Below are 26,574 nucleotides of genomic sequence, written 5' to 3'. Positions count from 1 at the left end.
GCAACACACACATTTAGCGAATGAGCATGGCAACTGAGGCACTACAGGATTACTGGTTTATGATTTCTCTAAGTGACAAGAACAATAAGAAACATAGGGAGAAGCTTTAAGACAGCTGTATGCTGAGGAGAATGGGAAGAAAGTCAAAAGACTTCAATTCTTTTCATGGTAAAACTCTGCTCCGCAGTACCTAAACAAGACGGACAAGTTGCAGTGCTTATAACTCACAGTTGAAAGAGCACTTCATTTCCCTTTCCAGCAGTTCCCTACAGCTGCCACCTGTAAGACCACAGTTCAGAGGACCACAGGGAAAAAACACCGGAAAGGAACCCACACAACTGAAGAGCTGGAGGAGCAAGAACCACCAAGAATCAGTTACTGCCTTTTGTCTAGGGAAATTAAGTGTTGTGATGTTAGACATTCCAAAATTAGCACGAGACAAACTTCACAGGTTTCTCCCACAACTACCCAGGCATCCCAAAGAAGTTACTTAAATTCTTCTATGCATCAGTTTCTTTAACTGTAAACTAGTGATAGTTTACCTCACAGAGAGGTTATGAGGCAATTAACTGATCATAAAGAGTGCCAAGATCCTCAAATGAAAGGTGCTATGCAAGTGCAGGGTATTAATCTCACACTCTAGGTACAAATCATTCTCTTATCCCACCTTCTACCTAGTGTTGGCAGCTTTACAACCATTTAAACTCTCTACTACATACGTTGGCTAGGTTCCCCACAGCAGACATCTTAGACACAGTGCACTTTTGTGGTTCAGCTACCTACACTTTCCTGCATAAAACAGGGCGTTTGGTTCAAGACATCTGCAGCTTCAGGTAGACTGCCCAAATACACAGCTTTCAAGCTGCATACAGACATTGAGTTTTTGGCTGCAGTACTAGAGATCCATGAAACTTCTGTCAGCTGCGTGTAACAGATATGTTACCAGATACCATCTAACTTGCATAAAAGCTGTAGCATAGAAGGAGCAAAAAGAACCACTGGTGATCTTTGTACATTTAACTTTTAATTGCATACTTTTCAAAATGTGCATTAGTTCAGTTAGAATGCTTATACTTCGCTCATCATAACATTATTTAAATAATGGATTAGATGAAGATTTCCTTCCAAATTAATAAAACAATCTTAAGTTTGGAGCAGGCAGTAACGTAAACACTGGAAAATTCACAGTCATGATTCACCAGTGATACGGATCCAGCAGAGGTAGCAAAAAGGACAGTGCAGCAAAGAGAAAGTGCGTTTATCAGCCTGGTCTGCAGGTCAGAAGATCAAGCAGAGAAAAGGTTTCAGAGCAGGAAGCGCAGGGGAAAAGAGCAGCAGTGCAAGCGAGGGCCGATCTGCTCCATGTTAACAGGACAAGCTGGGGGAGGGAAGGAGAAAGATCAAGGAGAGAGACAAAAATAGTCATAAATCAAGTTACCCTAATGCCATCATCTGGATAGGAGATGGGAGAGACTTTAGAAAAAGAGGTGACAGCAAAAGTTAATTTACCATAAAGCAATATTACTTATGTCTTTTTGTATGGAAAAGTAAAGCACTTTAGAAAGTTAAAGAAAAACCAGCATTCGTAAGGTTCCAGATAGGATAGAGGAACAGCAGTTTCAGAGTCTGCACGTGTGGATGACATGATGACAACAAAGCCGATTCAAAGACAGCCTGGTGGGACACTACGAAGGAAATGCAAAACAAACCATAATGATGATCAAAGTTACACAACACTGGCTAAATCCACTTTAGTTCTGCATTCGCTATAGCTTCTAGTTATGATTTACTAGTATAAACAAAGCTTTTTTTTTTTTTTTTCTTCCAGCAGCTCAGTTCTTTGTAGTTCCCCAGGCCTGAAACCAAGGTCCTTTCCATTCTTTTCTTCCAAGTCTCTTTTGAGTATTTTTCCCTTTTCACAAAGCCAACAGCAATAGCGTTTTATAGATGTTCAGTGCGCTATACACCTTCTGCTATACAGAGACAAAAAGAAGCACACATATACATTTACAGAAGTCCTGACTGGAGAACAAAAGCATTCTGGGAGGAAAAATACCAACAGCATTTCTAAATATTTAATACTTTTTAAATTAAGCAACTGCTGAAGTGTTTAATATCACCTGATCAATTATGTTGTTCACATCACGATATACCAATTCTATTCCTACATAATAAAAATGGGGGGGTTGTTAACTTCTAAGAATGGTTTTATAGACAAAATACATTTAGTATTCATAAATAAATTTAGTGAAAGCTTTAGTTATTCAACCACATCTACAATTCTCTTAACACTTTTAGCCATTTCTTGATAAAACCAGAATGGTGATCTTGTTTTTTAGCAAGATATGACAGTGGTCTTTCATGAGAGAGGACGTCATATTACTTTATTCCCATAACAGTTTCCTGTAATTTAAAAAAAAAAAAAAACGGGGGGGGGGGGGGCGGCCTTACCTGAGCCAAAGATCTGCAAGACCATACTAGGAACTGAAAACAAAAAAGTCTACCTAAGCTGAAGGCCCAGAATTTAGCAGCACATTTCCTAACAACGGCTTATAGGAAGTGTGCTGTTAAAAGTAACTACCACTATTTTTATCCAAGTTTACAATAAACAAATCATTTGATCAACTAGTTTCCATGCTTAAACACACACATTTGGCAGAAAAATTATCATGGAAGTTGTGTCACTACTTTAGCTAACTTAAAAAATGGGTTAATGGGAATTGGGTGTGTGCATTAATATTACGCTTTGACACTTGAATATAAAAATTGACTGCTACGATTTGCTTTATTTGGCCAATACCTTTTTAACATTAAGTGGAGTACCACAGTTGAGAACTGATCCAGAGAGAAACAGACTCATTGTGAAAGGTATTTGGGAGCCTCTTAAATACACGGGCTAGGTCCAGATAATCACAGGCAGTCACTGCTCTATCCCCATTTATATGACACTTTCCCAGTTCACACCTGTACAAGGGAGGGCTCAGCTACAGCTCTCGCTAGAATTAACTGCTCACGCAAACCGTGGGAGCAGGACCCCTGCCCACTCAGGACCACGCAGCAGCACTGACTACAAACCAGCCAGAGCCCTTGCTAATCGCACCAGCAAAACTAGGAGTTATAGGACTTAGGTTCATACAAGTCAGTCCAGCATCTCCTGTGGACACGTGTTTGAAGAGGTTTGCTTAAGCTTTGAAGCGAGTTGAAGGACAGTGACACAATGATAAGAACTTCTGAAGAAAGGAGATGTGAAATAAGCAAGAAAGGTATATACACTGCATGCATATGACCTGAAAATACAGACCTACTGCTATTTTAACTAAGATTATAGCATTTCTTTGAATGCAAAAAATGTCAACAGCAAAACTAATAATTAAATAGCGTAATAATTAAACTTTATTTGTTCTGAAAGAGAAAATATGGATTAATGAAAAAGTTGCTTGCATATATTTAATGAACATTAAATTTTACACTCAAATTGCTAAAAAATATCAAGAAAAAATCAGATTTTACAGGAAAACACAAATGAGGAAGCTTTAACTTTTGTATGTAATCTGGAAACAGAAAAAAAAAAACAAAATAAAACATTTAAGAGTGAGACGGATTTGCCCTATTTCCCCCACCACCCCAATAATCCTCCCCAAATGACCTGTTCTCATTTTATAATGTAGTGTCAAAAGGGTAAAAAACTGCAACACCTACAATTGACTAAAATGCCAAATAATGAAAAGTCAAACATTATTTCTTCTTTATACTACTCTGAGATACTTGAACTACAGCATTTGAGATGTTTTTATACAAACTCCGGTCTTCCATTTCATAACCCTAAATATTTTCAATGAAATCAAACCACCTTCACATCAACCCCTGCACAAATGAAGACTTCCACGTATAGGGGGGTATATGGAAAACATTACCAAACAAGTCGATCAAATTACAGATGTTGAAATGCAAAGATTTTTAGTCATTTAACAGTCTCTTTCGAATTCAGGATAAATAGGATATCAAAATCATAGCGACAGAGCCAAAAGTCATTTGATAGCCGTTTCCTCCCATTATATACTGTTTGTAGCAAGCATTTGGCTACAAGACCTCCCCAGACTTCCCTTCAACCTGCAATAGCATACCACTACCCTTATGGTGTTTCTTCTCCTGACTCACGCTTGATAAAAGTTAAACCCACTGCTTCTTCTTGCAGCCATCTTGGACACAGGAAGAAAATATTTTCTTCTGCTGCTGCAGAAACCTTTTTCTTAATGGAGACTTAATCAAATGTCCCTTCACATCGTCTACTCTGAAGAACCCAAAACCACACAAGAGAAAGAAAAATCCCCATTAAGAACCATTGTCAACCTTACTATTAAACACTTAGCTGTTATTCTGTTACATAAAAAGTAGCCGATGAACTCAGCAAGAAAAGTAGTATTGTTAGAGGCTGGACAATATGCTTAACCATCCACAACCAAACCAAATACACAGATGCTATCAAACAAGCAGTTCTCCTAGCTCTGCCAATCAGCAAAGCCTCAAAAAGTTACAACCTAGGCATTTTGTATATCGTGATGGTTTTATTTCATGTCTACAAAACTGCATCAAAATTTTATTAAGAGAAAGAATAAAGACAGATATTTCCCATACTCAAGTTATTAAGACGGATCTGATTTTATTAATTTATTAGCAAGAATGAGCAGGATCAGAGGACAGACTTAAGTGTTCCTTCTTTCATGTGAAGTGCTGCTTAAACGCACGAAGGGAAAACAAAGGAAAATCATAAGGAACATGTTTGCATCATACAGAGGGCAGTGCTGGGAACCCAAAGCTGGACCAGAACCCAGCTGTTTCACGGTGCAACGCAGAGCGGGGCACACCGCCCAGAGTCGGGCTTACTTGTGACACTAGCTCCTGAGGGACACGGCTGCAGAATGCTAACATATACACGTCCTTATTTGCGTCCACCCTGATCCCTCCACCCGAGGTGGCAGCACACCACTCCACGTGAATTCCTCTGTCTGCTCCCAGCAAGCGTGAGTTATTACCATTGCTCTCCATGGCACGATGCAGATGTGCCCCACATCCGCTGGAAATCATCTACTGCTCTACTTTCAGATCACAGGCCTTGTTTAACAGGTGCTTTTGTTCCAAGGTTGACAAGTTGAACTAGCATCTCTCCCATACCGATTTCTGATTTGAGTACTGTCTTGGTTTTTGCAACCCCTCTTTGTATTGTGTCAGATTAAAATCTAAATCACAGCAATGACAAGGAATATTGACACTATAAACAGACAACTCTTTATTTAAAGTTGTGATCAAAGCATCAAGTAGCCTAATAAAACCCAGGTGGCTCTAGCTTATCCGTATGCCATACTCATTATTTCAAGTGGCCCATTTAATAGATTTCCAGGTGACAACAAAAGAAGGTTTGTTGCCAATTCTTTCATTTCTGGCTCTGCTTATGTATCTGGTGCCTTTTGATTAGAAGGTCTAATTAAAAAAAGTTTAAAAGTACTTATTTTAAGAGTCAGGCTTTTTGTCACAGTTGGCAAAACCACAGAAACCAATGTGGCTTGGTATTATTCACTATCTACATAAAGCTTAGCTAATTACAAAGGAGACACCAAATGACTCATGTTTGCCATAGTTTTCTGTGGGCCAATGTGTTTGTCCTGGAAAGTCCAAAAAATTTAATGGCAGCTTTAAGAGACTTAACCTGCAAGTTTCAATTAAAAACACAGTCAATATTTTTAGCTACTTTGAAAAGTCTTTACCTTTAAAAGCAGTATAAGCTCTGACAGCAAGCAGACAAAAAAAGATTATTGGACATTTATACTTCATTTTAACTTTGTGCTTTATGCATCCAAATACATCAATTAATTTTTTGCTTGAAACTTCATTATAAGAAAAGTGGCTTGGAAGATTCAGTCAAACATCACAGAATGGAGCACTGTGAATAACAGGAACGCATTTTCAAATGTAATTTTAAAAAGTAAAACCAAGAGCTCAAATTTCTACATTTGAGGATGGAGGAACTTTTTGTTTTTAAATCTAAACCACTGCATCAAAGTAGAATTTTACAAGGAATTCTGTCATCCCTCACCCTGCCATTCATTATTTCAAGTAGTGTCTTGCTTCCCCCCCTCCCTCCAACACATTTAATTTCTGACCCACAATTTCAATTCCTTTTCAAACAAAAGAGTGGATAAAGTTTTTGCATGGAAATCAGGTCTAGAAGTCTAACATCTTTAAAACGCTATGGTATTTAGCCTTCCAAACCCCATTTGCCTTTCAGTTATAACTGAAATTTTAGTTTCCAAATTAGCCAGGTAGAGATGCCAATATTCCACTGAAAGCCATTAAGACCTGGACACCTACACTCCTGTGCCGTTTCTAAAATGTCTGAGCAAGTATGTGTTTGTACAATGTTTAGGACACCCAGAGCCAGCTAACGCCTCCAGGCTTGAGCACAGTAAAGCATAAATCACGTTGCGCTTCCTAGTTTGAGAGCTACACAGTTTTCAGGATGGGAGCACTAACCTTGTTCCAATTTACATCTAAACACGTCTTACTCCCACTCATCACTCCATCTCCTCGGCATACCTCTTATCTTCAGCACTTGGTGCCTATTGGAAACCATCACTCTATGCCTCCAGTTGTAGTTTCTGTAAGTTGATCAATCCCAAACCGATTCTCAACTGTCTTTTCATTTAGTCTTCCATCAGTAACACACCACTCAATGATTTTTGACACTGTACTGCTCAAACAAGCACATGACCAGAAGACAAAAGAAAAAACAAAAAGCCAAACCCCACACCCAAACTAAACTTCCAAGGAGACATTTCATTCCTATTTTTTTGTTGTTTTGAAATTATTCTTCCTATTCCTGAGGAGAACTGCCATGTTTGGTCTAGTTCCCGAATACTTGGTGCTGTGACCTTGTCTGTCGTATATATGATGAGCTACATATCTAGAGAGAAACATATCAAGTCTAGAGAATCATCCTCAGCAGAATTAAAATAATAATAAAAAAATCCTGCCCTTGTAGCTTTAGTTATTCCTTGTAGGACTCAAGAATATGTTTTTCAACTACAAGAACCAGTAGGCTCAGGGGACGAAGACCTTCAGAATTCCCTGAGTAACAAAGACCTCCATTTTTAAGAGTGCTTGTTGCTCCACTGCGTGAGAAAGGCTTTCTAGCCTCAGTGCGTACCAGGAGTGGCACCCAGTGTCCAAACTGCATCCTTACAACAGAGTCTTCAATTCCCTTCTCAAATGTTATTCTTCCCTCATTCCTTTCTCCCAGGCTGCAGCCACGGAAAATCAGCAGCTCTATGCTTAAACTATACATTTCATAAAGCATACTTTAAGTAAAGCAGTTTATATAAAGCTTTTGCCACTGTTTTAATCAACAGTGCATAAATGAATCAAATTTTCAACTATTTAATGTGAACAAATATCAAGTCTGATAAAATACTTCAATTAAGCCATACAGCTACAGATTTAAACTCTGAATGAAATCATTTCCACGGACTATGGTCTTTCAACTGTACCCAACAACTGACTTAACAGCCACAAGCTGATTTATTCCCAATCATTGGTATTGCTTTAACAACCCAAACCTGTTTTCCTAAACACACTTTATTAGAGAAGAACTAAAAATGACTTAAAGAATTAGAAAAAAACAAACCAAACCTATTTTCATGTTTTGCAGCTACACAGTATTTCAAAGATGAGCTATTGTGCTTGGTTAAGACAACTGAGTAAAAATGACAAATCCAGCAAATAAAGTCCTTTTGTTTCCTCCGAAAATTGATCAGGGGGATAAAATTTAGGTTTAAACAAGATTCAACACCTAGAGTAAGCTAAAAAGAAAGCTTCTCCCAACCTGCTGCAAAAGCTACAATTTCTACTTTTTTTTCTTTCACTATCACAAACAGTTCAGAGTTGCACAAACTGGATTAAGATAAAACAACGATTACAATGATTATCCTAAAGCATTAAACAGCTATTACTCTATCGGTAGGTAAGAACACAGTGTGGAGCAATACAAACTGCTAAAAAGAAAAAAAGAAACAAACAAAAAAAACAAACAGAAAAGAACATGCTGCAGGGAAAAGAAAGAAAGAAAAAAAATCTATTTCCATCTACATGTGAAAGTCAAATTGCAAATACTCCTTTCAGTAATTCTGCCAAACTTCAGCTGATCAGTTTTCCTGTTTCACTAATATCAAACCTAAACCCCACCACAACCGCTCTCCCCTCAAACAATGAAGCCTAGTGTTGACCACCTTACTATCTGCCTTGCACGTGCTAGTTTGAGGAACATTACATGCACCTCTTCAGGAGTCAAATGCCTTACAGCTAAGTGAAATTCTGAGCTCATGAGAACGTAAAAGATTAGATCTCACTTATACTGCAAGTATCTCTGAACCAGCTTTTCTTTCTCAACCAAAGGCACAAAACTGGCACAATTTAAGAGTTTATCGAGAACTCTAAAATACTGGTGTTCAGTGTCTATAGTGCCTCCCTAACTTACCCCTCTAACTTCTCGCTTCATAAATGCACGCTATAAAAGCTCCAAGATATATTGCATGGATTAGGTTTTTACATATATATAAAAATATATATACACATGTATAAATATAAATATATATTTTTAATATATATATATTCACACACATATTGAATAGCACAGTCAAATCTTGTCAAACTACTTCCCCATTAAGATTTATTTTATTTTGTTTCAATGAGACTTCCACTTGCAAAAACATGCATACATTGCACAGCAAATATATCTCTGTTAGGTGCCTAATATGGCCAGGGAAACCATTTTGATTATTCTGTGCCCGCTTATGCATTGTCCTACAAAACAATAAGATAGAACAGCAAGAAACTAGCAATTAAGAGAGTCTGAATGCACATCGGGAATCACTAAAATCCACACTAGCCAAGTCAGGAACAATATGACTGATGAATAGGCCATATTATATTAGGGTTGTTAGCAAGTGTTAAAAAATTATCCTTAGCAGATGTCCCTTATGACCTAAATATATCGCACAAAGAACATGCCTGTCTTGTTTTCTAAAAAAGTTTTAAGAAATCTTTCCATTTCTATTATTGACTAAAACTCCACAATGCTGCATGTTGGCTATAAATCGAGGATTTATCACACTAAACCTACAAAAACGTATGGGTATTTTCCTGAAGAGTAAACAATCTATTTTAATGTGTATTTTTCTACTGCATGAATTTACGCTGAACTGAAGCATGTAATCCAATAAAAGAAATCAAACTGTGTATTCAGCAAACACTGAAACAAAAGACAAGCTGCATACTACAGCAACTTCTCGACCAACGCACCACAAACCAAAATATAGTAAATGTCTTGAAGTTAGATGGGTGAGAACAACCTTATCTGCGATAAATACATTTTGTAGATACAATTGATAAGGAGTTACATAAATTTAACCTACTAAACACTACTACATATGCAGCTATGCACACCCTGCTCATCTTCAGTAGAGCTTTAACGAAGTTCTTATTGCCTTAAATTTTGCTGTTAAGATTCTATACACTGGCTTACCAGTCTACAGTTAAATGCAAGATTTGCTCATTTTGAGCTTTCTCAGTTTCTCCATATATTTTTGACTGCACCACTGGATTTAACAACATACATTAATCATAAACTAATAATGCTAAAATATAGATCTAAACTTAAACTCTACTAAGGATTTTTCTCTTTGCAATCACAGACTAGTATTTCTCTAGAAAATCTTTTAAAATTAGTAACCTTTGTGAATCAATTTCTTATCCCTTCAACTCCACTGCTGCAGTAGGCGTCCTGTTAGCAAAATGGATTTCAAGTCCCTTCCTCAAGTATTCAATTCGATATTCAGTGCTGAACCTTGGGCCAGTAACACATCTCTGTCTATCCATCAATAAAATAAATATGAACGCTATAAATAAAAAAAGGTGCGACTTGGGTAATGTGTTCTATACCTTGAATATGTATAATTTTCTTCTAGAAGAGAATAATGCTACATAATTTTTCCAGATTATGCATTTGAGAAATCCATAAAACATTATGGAGCAAGAAACAAGAACCAAAAATATTTTTCTTAATTTACTACTACTACTTATTTCAATCAGTTTCTATTACTTTTCACCCAGATGTATTGATTTGAATTGTTGTTCAATAGAACTATAGGCATTTCCTTCATTTTGGCTCTCAGAAAAAATATTAGCACATGGGCTTTGTTCATTTTGCCGTGCTTTTCTTCAGCTCCCTCAAGTTTATTGCAGCATTCTTCGGGGAAGGAAATGGCTAAATACTTGCATTAGCAAAAAAGGAAAGGAGGGGGAATGGAAAGAGGTAATAAGAAGGTGTTAAAAGAGCACTCTCTTCCTCTTGGTCCAGTCACACTAGAAGTGTTACCAAAAGAACAAACCAGCATAGAGTCAAAATATCTGTCCAAAGCTACAGGGGAAACACAGGGACCACAAGCAATCAGTCTCTAAAGAAAGGGCATGCTACAGACCAAAAGAACACAGACAAAAAGCACAGAGTGATTGATCCAGGCAGCCCAATGGAAATGTCCACTCCTGTAGTATGTTGTCTAAGACTGAAGACTCATAATCAAGGATAAAGAAGTAGAAAGTTTTTTTACCAGAAATGACAACACTATCTTTACACAGTCTGGGCTTCCTTCTGGATGAAGCTCTACTTCCTCCAAACACAGAGGTAGCCTAAAGCTTCTACTTTTCTAACCTGTAGGCACCCAAGAAGACACCTACCTCAGCTGGGTAAGATGAATACAGGATCTACCAGGATGTCTACTATATGTTCTAGCCATTGCCTGAAAAAACTCTCTTTCCTTAAAATACTAATGGTTATATCCAGACTTTACTCCTGAATTGTGGTACAGCAAAATTCAAATGCTCAGTAAATAATAGAGTACATCGGGGGGGGGGGGGGGGGGGGGGAAATAACAAACAGCACATTTCATCTTTGCCGTATGTTCAGAGCAATATCGTTTCAGAAACTAATCTGTAGTAGAGCAGCTAAAAGAATTACTTGGGAGACTCTGCTTTTAATAGGAACTAGCACATTAGGTATTGTTTACCATAATATTTCCAGAAGTTAATGATAAAATATAAACACAAGGTCATTTGCATCTGTGTGATTTCAAGTGTGGGGGAATATAAAATATTTTCATATTTCAGAGTTCTTGCATGTTCCCAAAACTGAACACATAATATATTAAATGAATCTGTAAAAATCAAATAACCTTCAGATTTTTTGTAACTCATCAAAAATTGTTTTTTAAAACTTTTGAGTTCTCAGGGTAAATAACCTGTGCATTTTCTCTCCCCTAATAAACAGTAAGCATAAGGCTTAATGTTTTCACATCACTATCACAAACTATATTACAGGCATCAAATTCACAGATTGATGCCTGAAATCAAAGAACAGATATTAAACACCTGAATATTCTTTTATTATTTAATTGGTTATCCTCTTCTGTGCACTTTACTGCCTTTAGTCAGAGTTGAGCTGGTTACATTAGAAAGAAAAATCAAATTCAGAATAGCTCACTTGTAATATTTTACCTAAATTGCAGAAAATAAAAAAAAGAAATTGGGCTTTCATATTGTTGATTACATAAAAATGAATTAGTTTCTGCAACTGTTACAGAACTACATGAAATATCCATATAGCAAACTAAATGATTGTATATCATGATTATAAATAAAGAATACAGTTAAGGTAGAACACAAACCATGAAGTAAAAGTCTCCTGGCTACAAGTTCAAAACTTGCATATAGTAAAATGGTTGAATGCAAAACTGAGCTCGATACAGTCTTCCAGTTCATTCTAATGCTGCTAAAAGATAGTTACATACAGCAAACTACCTATCACTTAAAATAGACGCTTCTCTGACTTCATTTTTAGGATTGCTAAATGATTATTCTTAAGCATAACTTTCAGTTAAGTTCAGCATGAAAGTTTATTAGATATGTTAATATCCATTGCAATTGCAGATCGTTTAAAAAAAAAAAACAAACTATGACTGAATTTTTCAGAATCTAGGCAGACAATTTTTTTATGTTTAAAATTACTCAAGGAAAAATGCCATTAAATATGTTTTCTTAAATAAAAGATACAAGATAGTACAGTGTTTCTGCATTTAAAAGCAAATTACAGTAAATTCCTTTGCAGCAAAATCTTAATGGAACTGGATTTAAATAAAACTTTAATATGCCTGGTGCTTTAAAGAGCAAAATTATTTCTCTTTTTTGATTCAAAATTAGATGTTGAACAAAAGGATTTACCTACCACTTTAAAGCATTGCCTCTACAGTAATTAAAAAAAAAAATGCAATAAACAAAGCATTTCAGGCAATACTATCAGAAAAGGAAAAGTTTACGTGCAGTTTTGAAGTCTACACAGTCCAGCAGTATAAACCTACTTAAATAAGCTAAGAAGATCCATCACAAGTGCTATCTCCTCTGTCTTAGTTACACGTGGTAGAATTAGGAAGTGAAGAAGAGAACCTGCAAAACAAGAAAGCTCCCGTTCTGCTTTTAGGACACATGCACACACACAAAAGCCTCTGCATCAAATTCTACCAATATAGCTCCTTCGAACTGGCAGCACATTTAGGCTGGATTAAGAAACGAAAAAACATTGAGTCAGCGGAGCTGCATCTAGTGCGATGCACTTCGCAACGTATTTTCGGGATTCCTTTGTATAACAGATTATATGACCCTTATCAGATGAAAGTAATTGTTATCCCTCTCCAGCCTGCGAGCCCCAGGTCTCCTGGCTCGGAGCGCAGCCCAGCCCGGCGGCTGGTGCGCTGGGCAGGAGTGCCCTCTAACGGGGGCTCCGCCGGGACCGCCGGCTCCCACGCTGCTCTCAGCCCACAGCCCCATCGAAGGGAGCTCCAAAATCCAGACGAGGACACGGACGCGTACTCGTCACGTTCCTCCGCTGTACTTACGGTAATTAAAAGCACTTTTTCTTAGGACTCGTTACAAAAACGCACTCTGGGGTACGTTGCTTTAGCTGATGCAGATGAGTCCACGTATCGACGCGTACAGGGCACTTTAGAGCGTGCCCTGAAAAGTAGCCTCTTAGCTGAACAACTTCTTCTTTGCCCAATAAAGACAAAAGCCTCCAGCAGAGATAAGTCGGCACGGTATAAAAACTTACGCAAAACGTTTAACATGCTGCATGCCTGCTGCTCCACTGAACCATTACAATTACGCGAACAGTGTCAATATTAGTTTCCTTTTAGGAAACAAATCAAGAACTCGCACTCAGTGACAGGTAAAGTATAAAATAACTCAGGTGTGATTAGCAGCTTTATTAAAGAACCTTGATTATACGATACATCTTATTACATGGCAATTAAGCACACCTAATAACCAACCTCTCTGTCAATCAGTATAATCCAGTATCAGTTCTGGCAACCCACAAAAAAAATCCACAATATGGAAGACTAGATGAGACTGTTTTGCATGTTTAACAACTGACCATCTACCCTCTCTCATAATCACCTGAATTCCTTATATAAATTAATCCTTACCAAGCCTACAGACTATTTCATGAGTTCTTTACACCCAAATGATAAAGAAAAAAATCCAACTTAAAATTCAATAACCTTTTTACATAGAGCACAAAGTGAAACTTCATAAATGCATGCACAAACCTGATGGGCTTTTGCCAGCACCTAGTAATTGAAAAGTCAACATTTACATAGTATAGCTTTCCTCCTAAATTACTATAGGAACTTACGAAAAACACGGTTGAGGAATTCAGATAAATGCTCTACCAACTGGAGCCAGAACCAAGGCTGTAATTTAGGAGCTTTTGGGTCATCTGTTCCTGTCCTTAGTGAAATAAAAACTTAAATTTCATATAACTGTATGTCTTCATTTCATAAACATTCAATTTTCTTACAGTAAAAGACAATACGAGAACTTCTCTTTTTGCCAACTGTTATACCTAAAGAGAATAAACCTAAACAAAACAAACAGAAAAAAAATTGTCAGCTAAAATTGCATCTGCCTGTTCAGAGCACAGTTACAGCATGCTCGAGTTCTGTCCTGCAACAATGTAAGAGAAATAAGAGATACGACTACAATGACAAACCTTTGAGTTACAATACTAGCAGATTTAAAATGGGGATAACTAGAAGTTGTTTTCACAAGAAAAACTGACAAAATTTAGCCTTGACAGAAGCCTTTAGAGAAAGCAGATGGATCAACACAGCTAGAAGGCTGTGATTTAATGACATCAGGACTTCTACAGCAATACTAGCAAAAGAAATCAACCTTCACAGAGTCTATTTGGTCCCTATAGGTATATACATACTGTCTGGGAGAGTCTGGTTTGACCATACAGGAGTTTCAAGCACCTTATGGGTTCATACTACCTCTCCGCTTGTACTCACAAGGCTGTTTGTGGAGCTACGCTATTAACTTCATAAAAGAAAAAAAACAAAACTCTAGAAGACAGTAGCCTTTTTTATTAAGATGCTTTTTAAAAAGGCAGAACAGTCCACCAAACACCATCACACCTATGCACTGAGACACAGTATGCTGGAAAGCGTAAGAGCTCATGTGACTTTGGTCTTGAAGCCCCTATAACGTCAAACCGCTGTAGCAAACCACAGGCTTCACTTCAAGAAATGCAACCTCAAGAACAAGTCCTCCAATAAAACAGGAGGGGCCTTAACACAGCCAACAGTCACTGCATTCTCACTGCAGTAGGCAACAGTTCAACAGCACGCATTCAGTTCATTGCTTTACCTTAAATTAATTTTTCTAAGCATGTTCCTTTTAGCTACCTGAAGCCCTCTGCTTCTGCAAGGATCACGTATCGCAGGTCACTGTACTGGCAACACTGGAGGTAAGGCTCAGCGGTATGAACTGCTGCTACCCCTAGCCAATTAAACCCCTGAAAAAGTACTATATAAGAGCTATGACACATTTTTCCATATGCAACTGCATTCATTTGACAGTAAATAGAAGCCACAAACAAAGAAAATGGTAAGTGTTTTTGTGGAAATGTTGCATTATGTTATTTCTAGTTGTTACTAACTGATGATACAACAATATACAACCTACAGCACAGAAAAATACAGGTACTAGCATCTTTAATCATCTAGATACTTCTAACCTGAAAACCGAAAAACAAAATTAACCTTCTCAGGTAACAAAGTAAAAATCATGGTGGGGGTGGGGGAGGGGAGAAGGCAGCATCACCTTTTCATCCATAGCATTTCAGAGGGAATCTAATGAAAACTCTGCATAGTTATAAAAGAAGAAAAAGTTACAACCTTCTAGAACTTATTTTTATGTATAATCATATAACTGTCTTGAAGCTTCTATTGGCATAATTACCACAACACTTAATTTATTATCTCAGCTTTGTAGTAAGGTACTAAAATCTATCAAGTTGAAATAAAATCTGTTTCAAAATACCTTATCAAAATAATGTCTCACAAGATCTATAATGAATTACAAGATGTATACTACATTTCTAACTGTTGCTTTCCATGAAAGGAATATAAATTTCCTTTAAACAGGGGGAAGAGCTACTCAATGACTAGCACTGAAGATAAAAACAATGAAGTGCAAAGGATTGAACTTAACATGTCACTTAGAGACACAATTTATAGTCAAGAATAATACATTTATTTTTTAGGAAGAAAATACACCTCATGCATTACACCTTTTTTGTAAACCTTAGCTGAAAGAAAGCAAAACTATGCTCAGACAAAAGTTTAGAAGTGCCCTGAAGTGAAAGTAATTCTCAGAAAACTACCCTCACAAAGACAAGCTGAGGTACTGACTGCATCATTTCACAGAAGTGCCCAAGCCAAAAATCCTCAGAGCAGAAATCTGATTTTCCCTAAACAATAGTTGAATCGGGGGGGGGGAGGGAGTGGAACACAGGATTAGGAGTTGTACGTGTACATAACTGAAAAGTATCTCCTTAAAATTAAAGATCTGTGTTTTGAGAAATAAATTCAATACCTACCAGGATTTAAGTGCGCTAGTAATAAGGAAACAGTTATCTGAAAAGTAAATGCCTGACCAAAACTACAGAGTGCAGCCCCAAAATATCAAACATTCGGGTTGAAGCATCTTTTGCTGAAGACACAACAACATACCCATCCTGCAATTTTCCTCCATTAGCTCACATATCATCAACTAAACTTAACCTACAGATTTCTAACACAGAGAGCTGGGTTGAACCTCCCACCTCCTCCAAAAATCTTGTGCTGCAGCAGGCCAACCTAAGTGTTTTAGACTTCCCTGATAGGAAAATCTTAAAAAAAAAAATTACACTTTGTAAAATGAATCATAGGAAGATGACACTGCAGGAGAAACTTTCTAAGATGAAAACCACCTGTGGATTCATAAATGGTAGACAGTCCTCCCAGATTTGTAACAATTACTGAAAGCTAAAAAAACCTCTCCTGTTTTCTCTAATTTCTAGAAATAGTCCAATTCAAACTGCACTAAAAAAATGTTCTTGCCCTAGAAGAACAAGTTTGGGTTTTGTTTTGTTTTTTTTTAAATCAAGATTTTCATTTTTGAAGGAATTCTGTTGCATCAAATAGTCAAAACTTAGTATTATCTCAGGCATTAGCAGGAAGAGACAAAATGGCACCATAACAAAAGCATATATAAGCATATCTGAAGAAATGGTTGCTGTTGCTAAAAAGTTAGAAATATATCTTTATCAGACTAATTCTTAAAATGTCATGCATACCTATTTCAAGTTCAAATTAAGGATATTTTCTTAGCACCCCAAAAAATGTGTTTTATATTAGATTTGCTCCGTTTAAAAGAGGAAAACATTAGCTTAAATGTGTCTTGCCAATTATCCAACAGTTTGTTTGCTCAAATATCACCCTCCTGTACATAAGCTCAGTTCTTTTAACAACAATCACCTCAAGACCACAACGCAAATGAAAATTTTTTAGGTGACCTGTTCCTAGAGCTGCTGCAAAATGATACAGAAGAAATGATTTTTTGGGTGCATTCATTCAATTCTCAGCATAGCACATTAGGAGTTTGCAAACAGATAACCACATCATGGTTGCTCCCTGTTTCCTCCCCTCAGGAGAAGGGCAGCTGGGGTAGTGTGGTCCCTCAGCCAGTGCAACAGTCCCTGCATTAACATAAGATCAAGTATGACCAAAGTCCACTAAGAAATGCTTTCTGCAAGCCCAGAAACTTGGAATCTCAATAGGATTGTTCCTATTCCCGAATCTTACACTGGGGGAGGGGGAACAAAACAAAACAAAAACCTGCACCAAACACTAAGGAAGAAGAAAAAGACAATACAATGTTATTGTGACCAAAGAGAACAACACTGACTATCATTCTGGGTGATGGAGGCACTGAAGTTCTAAGACCCTTATACTTTCCTTCTGTATCTCTGGGCCTGAATTTGTGCAAATAAATAAAGCCAATTATGATACTGATGTAACATAGAAGTCTTGGGCAGAGGGAGGTGCCCTGTTTGGTTTGGGTTTTAGCATCCCGGATTTTAAGGTTCTGGCATATAACAAGAGGCTTCTCTGCTGGAGTATCTGTATCTAGAAGGAAAAAGAATCTTTTAAAAATCTGGCAGGATGCTTGTGTAAGGAAACACAGCTCCAGGGAAAACAAACAAGGAGTATCTATAAAACATGATTGTTTTTCACATTGGCAAGACAGAAGACAACTCTATATAGAGCCTGAAAAGGTACCTAACATTCAAACTGGCAACCTCAACAGCCGTTTTGTTTGGGTTTTCATCTTTCCTAGCCTCTATCGCATAGGTCAAAGGGCTGAACAGGCCCTAAGTAAAGGGAATACAGAATGAATATTAGTGCTGTGCGCTTCCTGAATGGTTCAGCCTATTTAACTGTATTTCACTGAGAAGAATACAGAGAGAACCTCTCTGTGACCCATACGGTAGAGGCTAGGGAAGATGAAAAACCAATACAAAATGGTTCTTGAGGTTGGCTTATAGGGTTCAGCACAGGCAAGCTCCCCGACCTGGCTACAAATTCCCTACCACTGCTAGAGGCATGCATCAGCGTCACTGTGATAGGTTCACTTTCCACTCTGGCTAGAGTTTGCTCTTCTTTCTGTGCCTGCAGCATGAGAACAGGAGGTTGACAAGCTACGGCATCCAGGTGAGGGAAGCTCCACAAGCATTGCCTTTTGCACCTTGCTTAATGCCAGGATTATTGCCTACTTGCTAAAAAGCGAAAAAGAAAGACTGGTAACAAGAGTCACTTGCTTGGAATGAAGTTTCTCCCAAGCAGGAACAGTTTAACCTTGCATACCAGATCACAGGCTTACAGCTTCAGCATGGTAGTCATCATATGGTGAGATGAATTCATCTCTGAAACTAAGAAGTTTATTTCAGTCCTTGCTTGCCTATCAGCTACATGGAAATAATTCAGCCACTCTCTACAGAAAAAAAACTGAAGCACGGGCTCCAATTAAAAATTTAGATTACTCTAATCCTTTGAAGAATTCCAGAAGAGAAGGAATCTTTAAAACATCTTTTAGGCTTTAATAAAGTACAGTTTTGAGTCAAGCACCATATTAATGTAGGCCAATTAAGATCCCCTTGTGTTTCGCTGCCTTTTTTTTTTTTTAAATATAGCAAATTGTATAATCCCACAACAGAAGCAACAAACAGCTAAGAAACCTTACCAAGTTGCAAAGAACTCTTAAAACCATCTCTGTTTTAAAGGCAGGGTCCGACATTCTTTTGTAATAAGATAAAAGATTAATTTAATAATATCTAATCTCATTATAAGCAAGAGAAAGCAGTTTATACTTAAAGATTGAGTAATCTTGCTGAAACTGAATTATCAAAATTAGATAGAATCAAGCTTCCAACCGCAACTACTCTGACTATATTGTCTCTTCAGTTACTCTTGAAGTTAAACTGTCTCTCTTTAAGCCCTAACAAAGAAGTGTTTCTACTAGTATCATTAAATACACACACAGAAATATATAACCAAGATTAGAATTGTAAGCCTTTTGAGTTTACTTTATAAATTTTATACCATTCTGTGTCGAGCCAATTAATTATACTGACTTACAGTGGCAATAACAAAACATTACTTGGACCAGCAAGGAAACACCGAGACACGTAGAAACCACTGATGCTACCTCTAGCTCAGTTGGAAAAGCAAAAGTATCACCCAGATTTCAAGTTAACCAGTGCCTCTTAAACTTAAAAAGCTCTGCTCTCCAGGCTTTCAAAGAGTATTTAACACATACAAATAAATCCACAGAGAGGCAATCTATATGCCTGACTACATAAATGTGCATGTATATATACATACACATATACGCACACAGCCATTTTCATAAAAAACTTTAAAGTCTATACGAACTACAGACTGGCAACTTATGTAATTTCCTGTGTGGACAGTCTTATTCCAAAATAAGAGTGTCCATATAATACAGTATTTATCCCTATAATTTTCCTTACATAGACAAGATTTCAGCTGGATATGCAGGATGGCATTGCAAGTAACCCATTGATACCTCAAGTCAAATAAAAACACTCTCTGATCACATACAAGCTTCTGGTCATGGGGGGGCGGGGAGGAATCCTTTTTTGCACATATGGATTTTTTTTTTTTTTTACTTAAAGTTCTGCAAAATTGTAACCATTACCTTCATCGAAGTCTGCATCATCTTCTGTATGCTGAGGGAAAGGGAAGCAATTTGTAATTTCAAGTCTGTCATCCACCACAAGACCCAGCAGCACTCCCTGGACCACTTCATTGCCCTGTCCTTCTTCTTGGTAATGTTTAATGATCTTTAACACAACCTACAACACAAAGACAAGAAAGCCATGTTATACAATGGGTTTATTTAATCCTCAAACTATATATTTGGGATTTTTAAATTGTTGAATTGTTGCATAAATTAGAGCTGCAAACCAAGTGAGCTACTGGCTTAAACACCAGCAATTTTAATACAGGTTGAAGAACTGGAGGCCATCCTAATATTACAGGAGAATAAAAAAGACCATTAAATGAATGGTCAAAATGCAGTTTTAAACCAATTTTCTGAAACATCCTTCTAAAATGAAATATTGATCTTTTTAACTTTACCTTGTTACTGTAACTGTTAAAAGCTATCTTGCAGGGGCAATAAGCTCCCTCCTGAGGGAAACAGTGCACAAGAAACTATCAAAACACCTTGAAAGTAACTGCAGAAACTGGTAGGAATTTTTTAAAAGGCACAAAATGCATCAAATTTCAGTTGCATTAACCTTCGAAATTACACCCCATTGCAGTTTTACTTCAGATGATAATGTAATTTATATTTTTGTAAACTATGTGTCATAGGATATTCAAGAATAAGGAATGATAAAAGAAAGAAAAAAAAAAAAAGGAGCACAAATTACTCATCATATTTTTAATACAATTCTCACTTCCTTCCCTAAATCTGAACTCTACAATGAATAGTTCTCAAGAGATGATACTGTAAATTGGAACAGTATGAACAAAACCACTCAAAAATAGTCAATCATTTGCTAGAAAAGCTTTCACTTAAGTAAAATTTTATGCTTAACAACAAGAACCAGAACAAGATAAGACACTAACCACAAACACAGAATTGAAAGAACTTATGCTTTGTCCAGCGTAAGTGGGTTTTATTTCACTAAACCCTAATCCATCCAAGCAAAATACAACAGAAAATGCCTGATGACTATGTTGTCATTAAAGCAATACTACTTTAATGTCTGTTGGCAAACAGGCTAATCTAATGGATTTCAGCTCAACCACGCCAAGAACAGATTTTGTACAAATACTGGTATTTAGTGAACATTCGGCGGGGGGGGGGCAAGGCAGTTAAGCTTACATTTATACTTCAGGAACATATATTTTTCCCTAGCTTTCTCCTTGGTTGTTTAGCAGAATGTTATGTCACAATTTTAAAAACACCGTTAATGAATTAAAGCACCACAAATAGCTTAAATGGAAGAAAAAGGTGACTAGAAAAGAAATTCTTTACAAATACATTGCCCTCTTGGGGTAAAATGGGAAAACAAGGGCTTCATATACAGCCTGCTTTGGGGAGGTGAGGGGGGAGAATGGAAAAGAAATACCTTTTTCCAACTAAGTTGGATATAAGTGTCAAACAGGACTAACACCCCCTGGCTCCTTGTTTATTCACAGTATCACTCATTTGTGCTTTCTCTTGCATCTAGATAGACTTGCATTGAAGCTTCTCAATCACAGGTAGGTAACACTGTTTCACCCCAATACACATTTGTATCTGTCCCTCAAGTCCTTTGAATCCCTACCTTTTTATCCAATTTGTTAAAACAGGTCTACAGAGCACAAAGAGATACTTTGGTTATATAAATCTCATTTCATGGGAAAATGGGAAGGAAATTAAGATCAGCGGGCAGTGAAGTAGAATTTAACAGTGCTGAAAGCAGTACAGCAAACACCTGTTCGAGATCACCTGGATGTAGAAGATGAATGTCTCCTACCAAAGAGCCAGCATATAAATAATATTGAACTTGCATTTAGAGTAAAGTTAAGATTTATCATATATTTGCCATAAGCCCTGTTTTCCACAGTCAAGGAATCCATAACTAACTGGACAGATTACAGCACAGCAGGCTCTCTGCCTACTATAAAATATAACTACTCTCACCATCTTGACAATCTTGTAAGCTTCACCTTTTCTGGTATTTTTCTGCTCATTTGCTCTTGAGTTTTCTATGCATACTGACTGTCCCTGTTACTGTGAATCCTGTTTGCCTGTCTGATTCCATTTCAGGAGCATTTGTGATACGGTGCCAATTTTATCACAGCATTTCTGATGATAATTGCTCACAGAAAGCAGCAGCAAATGAAAAGAGCATGGGCTGTCACAGAGTATCACTGATTTTTCAGGGAGATAGAACTAGGAGTTCAAAACTCTTAAATGCTAACCAGATACCCCAATACACAATGACGTTATTACATGAGTCTGCAGTTTTCAATCTCCAGCCTGAAGACCACAGCAGATATTATCCAGGGAGATAGAGACCCCATATTAGGCCTACCTGCAAGCTTGTTTTCTAACGGAGTCTGAGTAAGGTAGCAGACAGGGTCACGAACTCACTAATTTAAATTTCACACCCACTAGCAAGCTGCAGAAGTTCAGGTTTATGACTGCACTGGAAAACACATTAGCTACTGAAATAATTTATAAAAAGATAAATAAACAAGTCTGAGAAATGCATCCAGTGACACATGATTCTTGTTTTCATTTTGTTCTTTGTTCTGGAGAGTTTTATTTAGCACATAAGACACAAGTCTTTAGTATAGCAGGCTCTTAAACTTGGATTGAAAAACCTGCCATCAAAATACTACCATATGACCAAGAGGCAAACATTGCACTGAAACTTGTGTTTCAGTACTAAAACCAGATCATCAAGTGTAAAGTAGAACTATTTGTTTAGTGATAACAAAACCAGTTTCAAACATTAAAAATGTTGTTTCCATTTGTTTGCCAGTCTAGATACAGCAGGATGAGCTGATCACTATACAAACAACAATGCCATGAGATGTTATGTTTATGCAGCATCAGAACAGAATCAGAATAGTTTTATTGGTCTGAAAATAAATGTAAGAAGTGTGTTAATATAAATAATGCAAGTAACACAACACACTGAGAAATACAAATCAATTTTTCCAAATGACACAGAAAAAAAAAGCAATCTAAATGAACACAAGTATAACCCATCTTTCCTCCAATGCCGATTCACTGTCCAAACACTACTTACAATTCCCATCCACCTATTCATCTACTAAGAGATACTGCCTCTTTGTACAAACTATAATTATTTTTTAAATACCCTTAGACCCTTCACTGCTATACCACTGCTATGTGAAATTAACTGTAACTAAACCATATTTCAACTGTTACTGTTATTTAAGCAATGCAGCTGGTCAACCAGGAAACGCTGTGTACTCAAGTAGAAAATGTATCAAGTAATTTGACTTACTGTTTAAAAAAAAAAAAAATCAGATTTCTAAATTCTGATACCTCTGAACACACAAGTCAATAATCATATGCAGCTTTGTTTAGTAAACACAATTAGTACCTAAGAAACATTCAGGTACACAAAGACTCTTTAGAAAATGATATACAAATAACTCCTAAATAAAACTCAAGAGTCCCCCAGCCTTGTAAATTTAGTGTTCAAAATACCAAAGCAATTTAATCACTTGGAGTAGCCACTTGTCAGATTTTAATGGCCATTAATCCTCAATTAACAAAAAAAAAAAAGCTTGCCGTTCAGCAGTGCTTCTAATATTCAGATCTTCAAAGCACTGCTCAAACATTAAGAATGAAGTCATACTACAAAAAAGAACCATTCTGAAACTATTAAAAACTTCAAAGATACATATATTAACTGTAGGAGTATATGCCAAATTTTAACTTTGGCTACATCCTGACATCACAATTGCTAATTTCATAAGTTTGTATCTCATTACAGAAATACCTATAACATGAACTGCCAGCTGAAGTATCGTAAGCCTTTGGGGGGTCCTGGGAAGATTCCACTGTAAGGACATGAAAATGACCAAGATGCACATTTCTGTATTTCTCTAAAGAGAGACAACAGCAAATCAAAGCACTGAAGATTCATTTCTGATTGTGTTCCAGAGATTGTGTTCCAGAGAGCTGACAGTAACCACATTGAAACCAGATTTCCAGTACCTGTGCTGTGTCTTACAAATGCACTATCAAACAAGAGAGAGCTTCTGTTAGCCCGCTGGATACATGATGTAACAAGCTGATCTACAGTCTTAAATCAAGTATTTAAATCTTTTTGAATGCTTAACATTTTTTCCCACCCAAGAAAGCTTTGTCGGCACCACCCGTAGCACCAACTGCCAGCATCTGGGGAGAGGATGGGGACGGAGTATAAATAACACTGTGTTATGGAGCTGTTTTCAAGCCAACCATAACCAACATGGGCATCAGATGGGGAATGTGCCACAACACCCACATCCTCTCAATATTTAACACTAGTGAAACTCCGATCAATATTTGGCTTGGCAAAAGAGTCTTGAAAACTATTACCACTAATAGTGTCTGATATACTTTGAACACATCCATATCACATATGGAGCCTTCTCCATATAACTTCTTAAAACTCAAACTATGAACTTTTACATTTAAGCATTACAGTATGAGCATTTTTATTTAAAATCCTAGCACAGACAAAGTTGAAGAGAGAATCGTTAATGTATTTTTGTAAATGGATAGATGTCAACTATCACGACTAACAACAATTTATGTAATTGAGTTTGAATTGTGCTAAAATCAGAGATGCCTAAAATTCAGATGTCTACCTGACATACATAAAATGCATATGTGGTACCACTGGAAAAAGACAGTTAGTTCACCTGTTTAATAATATCCAGATGAAGACATACCAAGTTTTACACTAATTTAGTGGCCCTGCCTGTTTCCCCAGCACACACTACACCAAAAGCAAATCTACAACCTGCATTGTACTGAAACTTAACCAATTAGCTACACAGAAATTGAATTTAATTAAACAGCTCTGAAATCCTCAGGTAAGCACGGAATGGCTTTGTTTTTAAACAAAGATTTGAAAAAAAAAAAAAAGAAAACTAGAGCAAGATACAGTGAAACACAGGCAATGTTAACATTTTTTAGTAGTTCCAGATGAGGTGGGGGTTTTTTTTGGTTTTGTTTTTTTTGTTTGTTTGGGTTTTTTTGTTTGTTTTTGGTTTTTTTTGTTTTTTTTTTTTTTTTTTTTTACACACTACAGATAAGTGCTTATGCTACACCTACAAAATACAAGTTCTGGAAGCTGACCAAGGGAAAACTTGCCTCGGGCTGATTTGTCTCCTGGCTAATAGCACCACTTGATAAGATGGTAACAAAGTCTCTCAACTTTCCTGCCAGGAGAAGAGGAACTCTGAAGTAAATTAAAGATACCACTGCAATGGTTAAGAGTAAGAAAACATATGTCTAATACACCTAACGCTCTCCTCCGGATGACTAAGGAGACAGATGTTTACATGCAGACATAAAGAATTCCAACCTAATCAGTGCAGTCCACAAAAACATGTTCTAGAAAGCACTGTCTGACAGATACTGCATCAAAAGCAGAAAATCAACAGGTTGATACCCTAGTCTTTTAGGTGTTGGATATGAAGCTTCATGACGCAAGACTGTCACCACATAAAATCGTGCCATGAGGCAAACTGAAAATTAGAGGTGAAACTGAATTTTCCATGTTATACTAATCTTGAGAAACATGACAATCTCTACTGAAAACCAAACCCTGAATTTACTTAAATGCATGTTCTAGATCATCTGCAGAGATTTTTGAATTTTTCTAGATTCTCTTATTCAACATTGCTGATTTTCTGACCATTCCTGACATGATTGATGTCTAAACATTTATTCTTTTTTTCCTCGTTCTTAACTTTGGAATAAAAGCTCTTACAACTGTTAGACTAATTTTATCTCAGGAGAAGTTAAAAAAAAAAAAAAAAAAAACCACAAAAAAACCCCACCACATTATTGTTTTCCATTAAGACCTTCAACATCCTGAAGTAATTGTTTTGACAGATATCTTCAATCCTAACTATGATTGGTGGCCAAAAAAACCCGTATTTTAATTCCCTGACAAGTAATCAGAAAGATACTTAATTTGAACATACTGTACAAAAAAATAAGGCCAAAAGGACAAGACTGAGTAGACCTGAAAATCAAAGTAACTTTAAAAAAAAAAATGTTTCTGAACAGCAAGTTCAGAAATAACGAGTCTTAGCCCTCACTGTTCTGTCTCACAAGTATAACAGTTATCCTTTAGACAGGCAGCCTCGAACATCCCCCAATGTTTTACCTTTATCTTGACTGGCTAGAGCCCTAACACCAACATTTACAAAGCCTTTGAAAAATACAGTCCTTGGAATAGTAAGCTTAACATTTTATGTCACTCAACAGCTAATAAGCACCAGATGTTAAAATCTTATTTCTGAACTTGACAGAAATTTGGGGCTTAAAAACATAATTATATAGGAGGCATAACAGAATGATGCATACCATTTCATACCATCTTGATCAGGTGCAAATATCAAAATCTCTTTTTGACATGAGAGTGGAAGTTTCCTGGAGCTGAGCCTGAATTCAACTATTATGAACAATGCATATTGATCTGAAATGGTCCTCAAGCAGTGGTACTACATATATTTTCACAGAGAAATTATAAATCATAGGATTCTGTGGGTTTTGTCTCATGTAGGTCTGCAGAACCAAATCATTTTGGAAATCCATGTTAAATGGAATGGAAAATATTCCATCTTGAATCGTAGGGCTTTTGGGGGGAGGCAGGGGGGAATGTTACATGCTTCTGTACTATTTGAATACTTTTGTGTATTAGGAAGCATATGAAAAGTACCCAAAGCTTTTTGTTCCCTGGGTGACTTATTACATCAGTTGGTACCATATCACCTGCTTAGTCTGTAAACCTCCAGATTTCAGATA

The 26,574-nt window shown here is 36.9% G+C and overlaps 1 protein-coding gene across 1 annotated transcript in view; it reads right to left on the bottom strand.

Moving 5' to 3' along the window:
• EIF3H (eukaryotic translation initiation factor 3, subunit H) overlaps nucleotides 1-26,574 on the bottom strand; it is an 88,165-nt gene that overhangs the window by 46,606 nt on the left and 14,985 nt on the right. Inside the window, exon 2 of the mRNA XM_010576981.1 lies at nucleotides 19,705-19,861. Within this exon, the coding sequence (XP_010575283.1) occupies nucleotides 19,705-19,861 (157 nt within the window). The remainder of the gene's footprint in view (nucleotides 1-19,704; nucleotides 19,862-26,574) is intronic.

The sequence above is a fragment of the Haliaeetus leucocephalus genome, unplaced genomic scaffold (genome assembly GCF_000737465.1).
Source record: "Haliaeetus leucocephalus isolate CR32 unplaced genomic scaffold, Haliaeetus_leucocephalus-4.0 Scaffold555, whole genome shotgun sequence".
Classification (NCBI taxonomy): Eukaryota; Metazoa; Chordata; class Aves; order Accipitriformes; family Accipitridae; genus Haliaeetus; species Haliaeetus leucocephalus.
The sequence above is the reverse complement of the archived record's forward strand: the minus strand, read 5'-3'. Positions and strand labels throughout refer to the sequence as shown.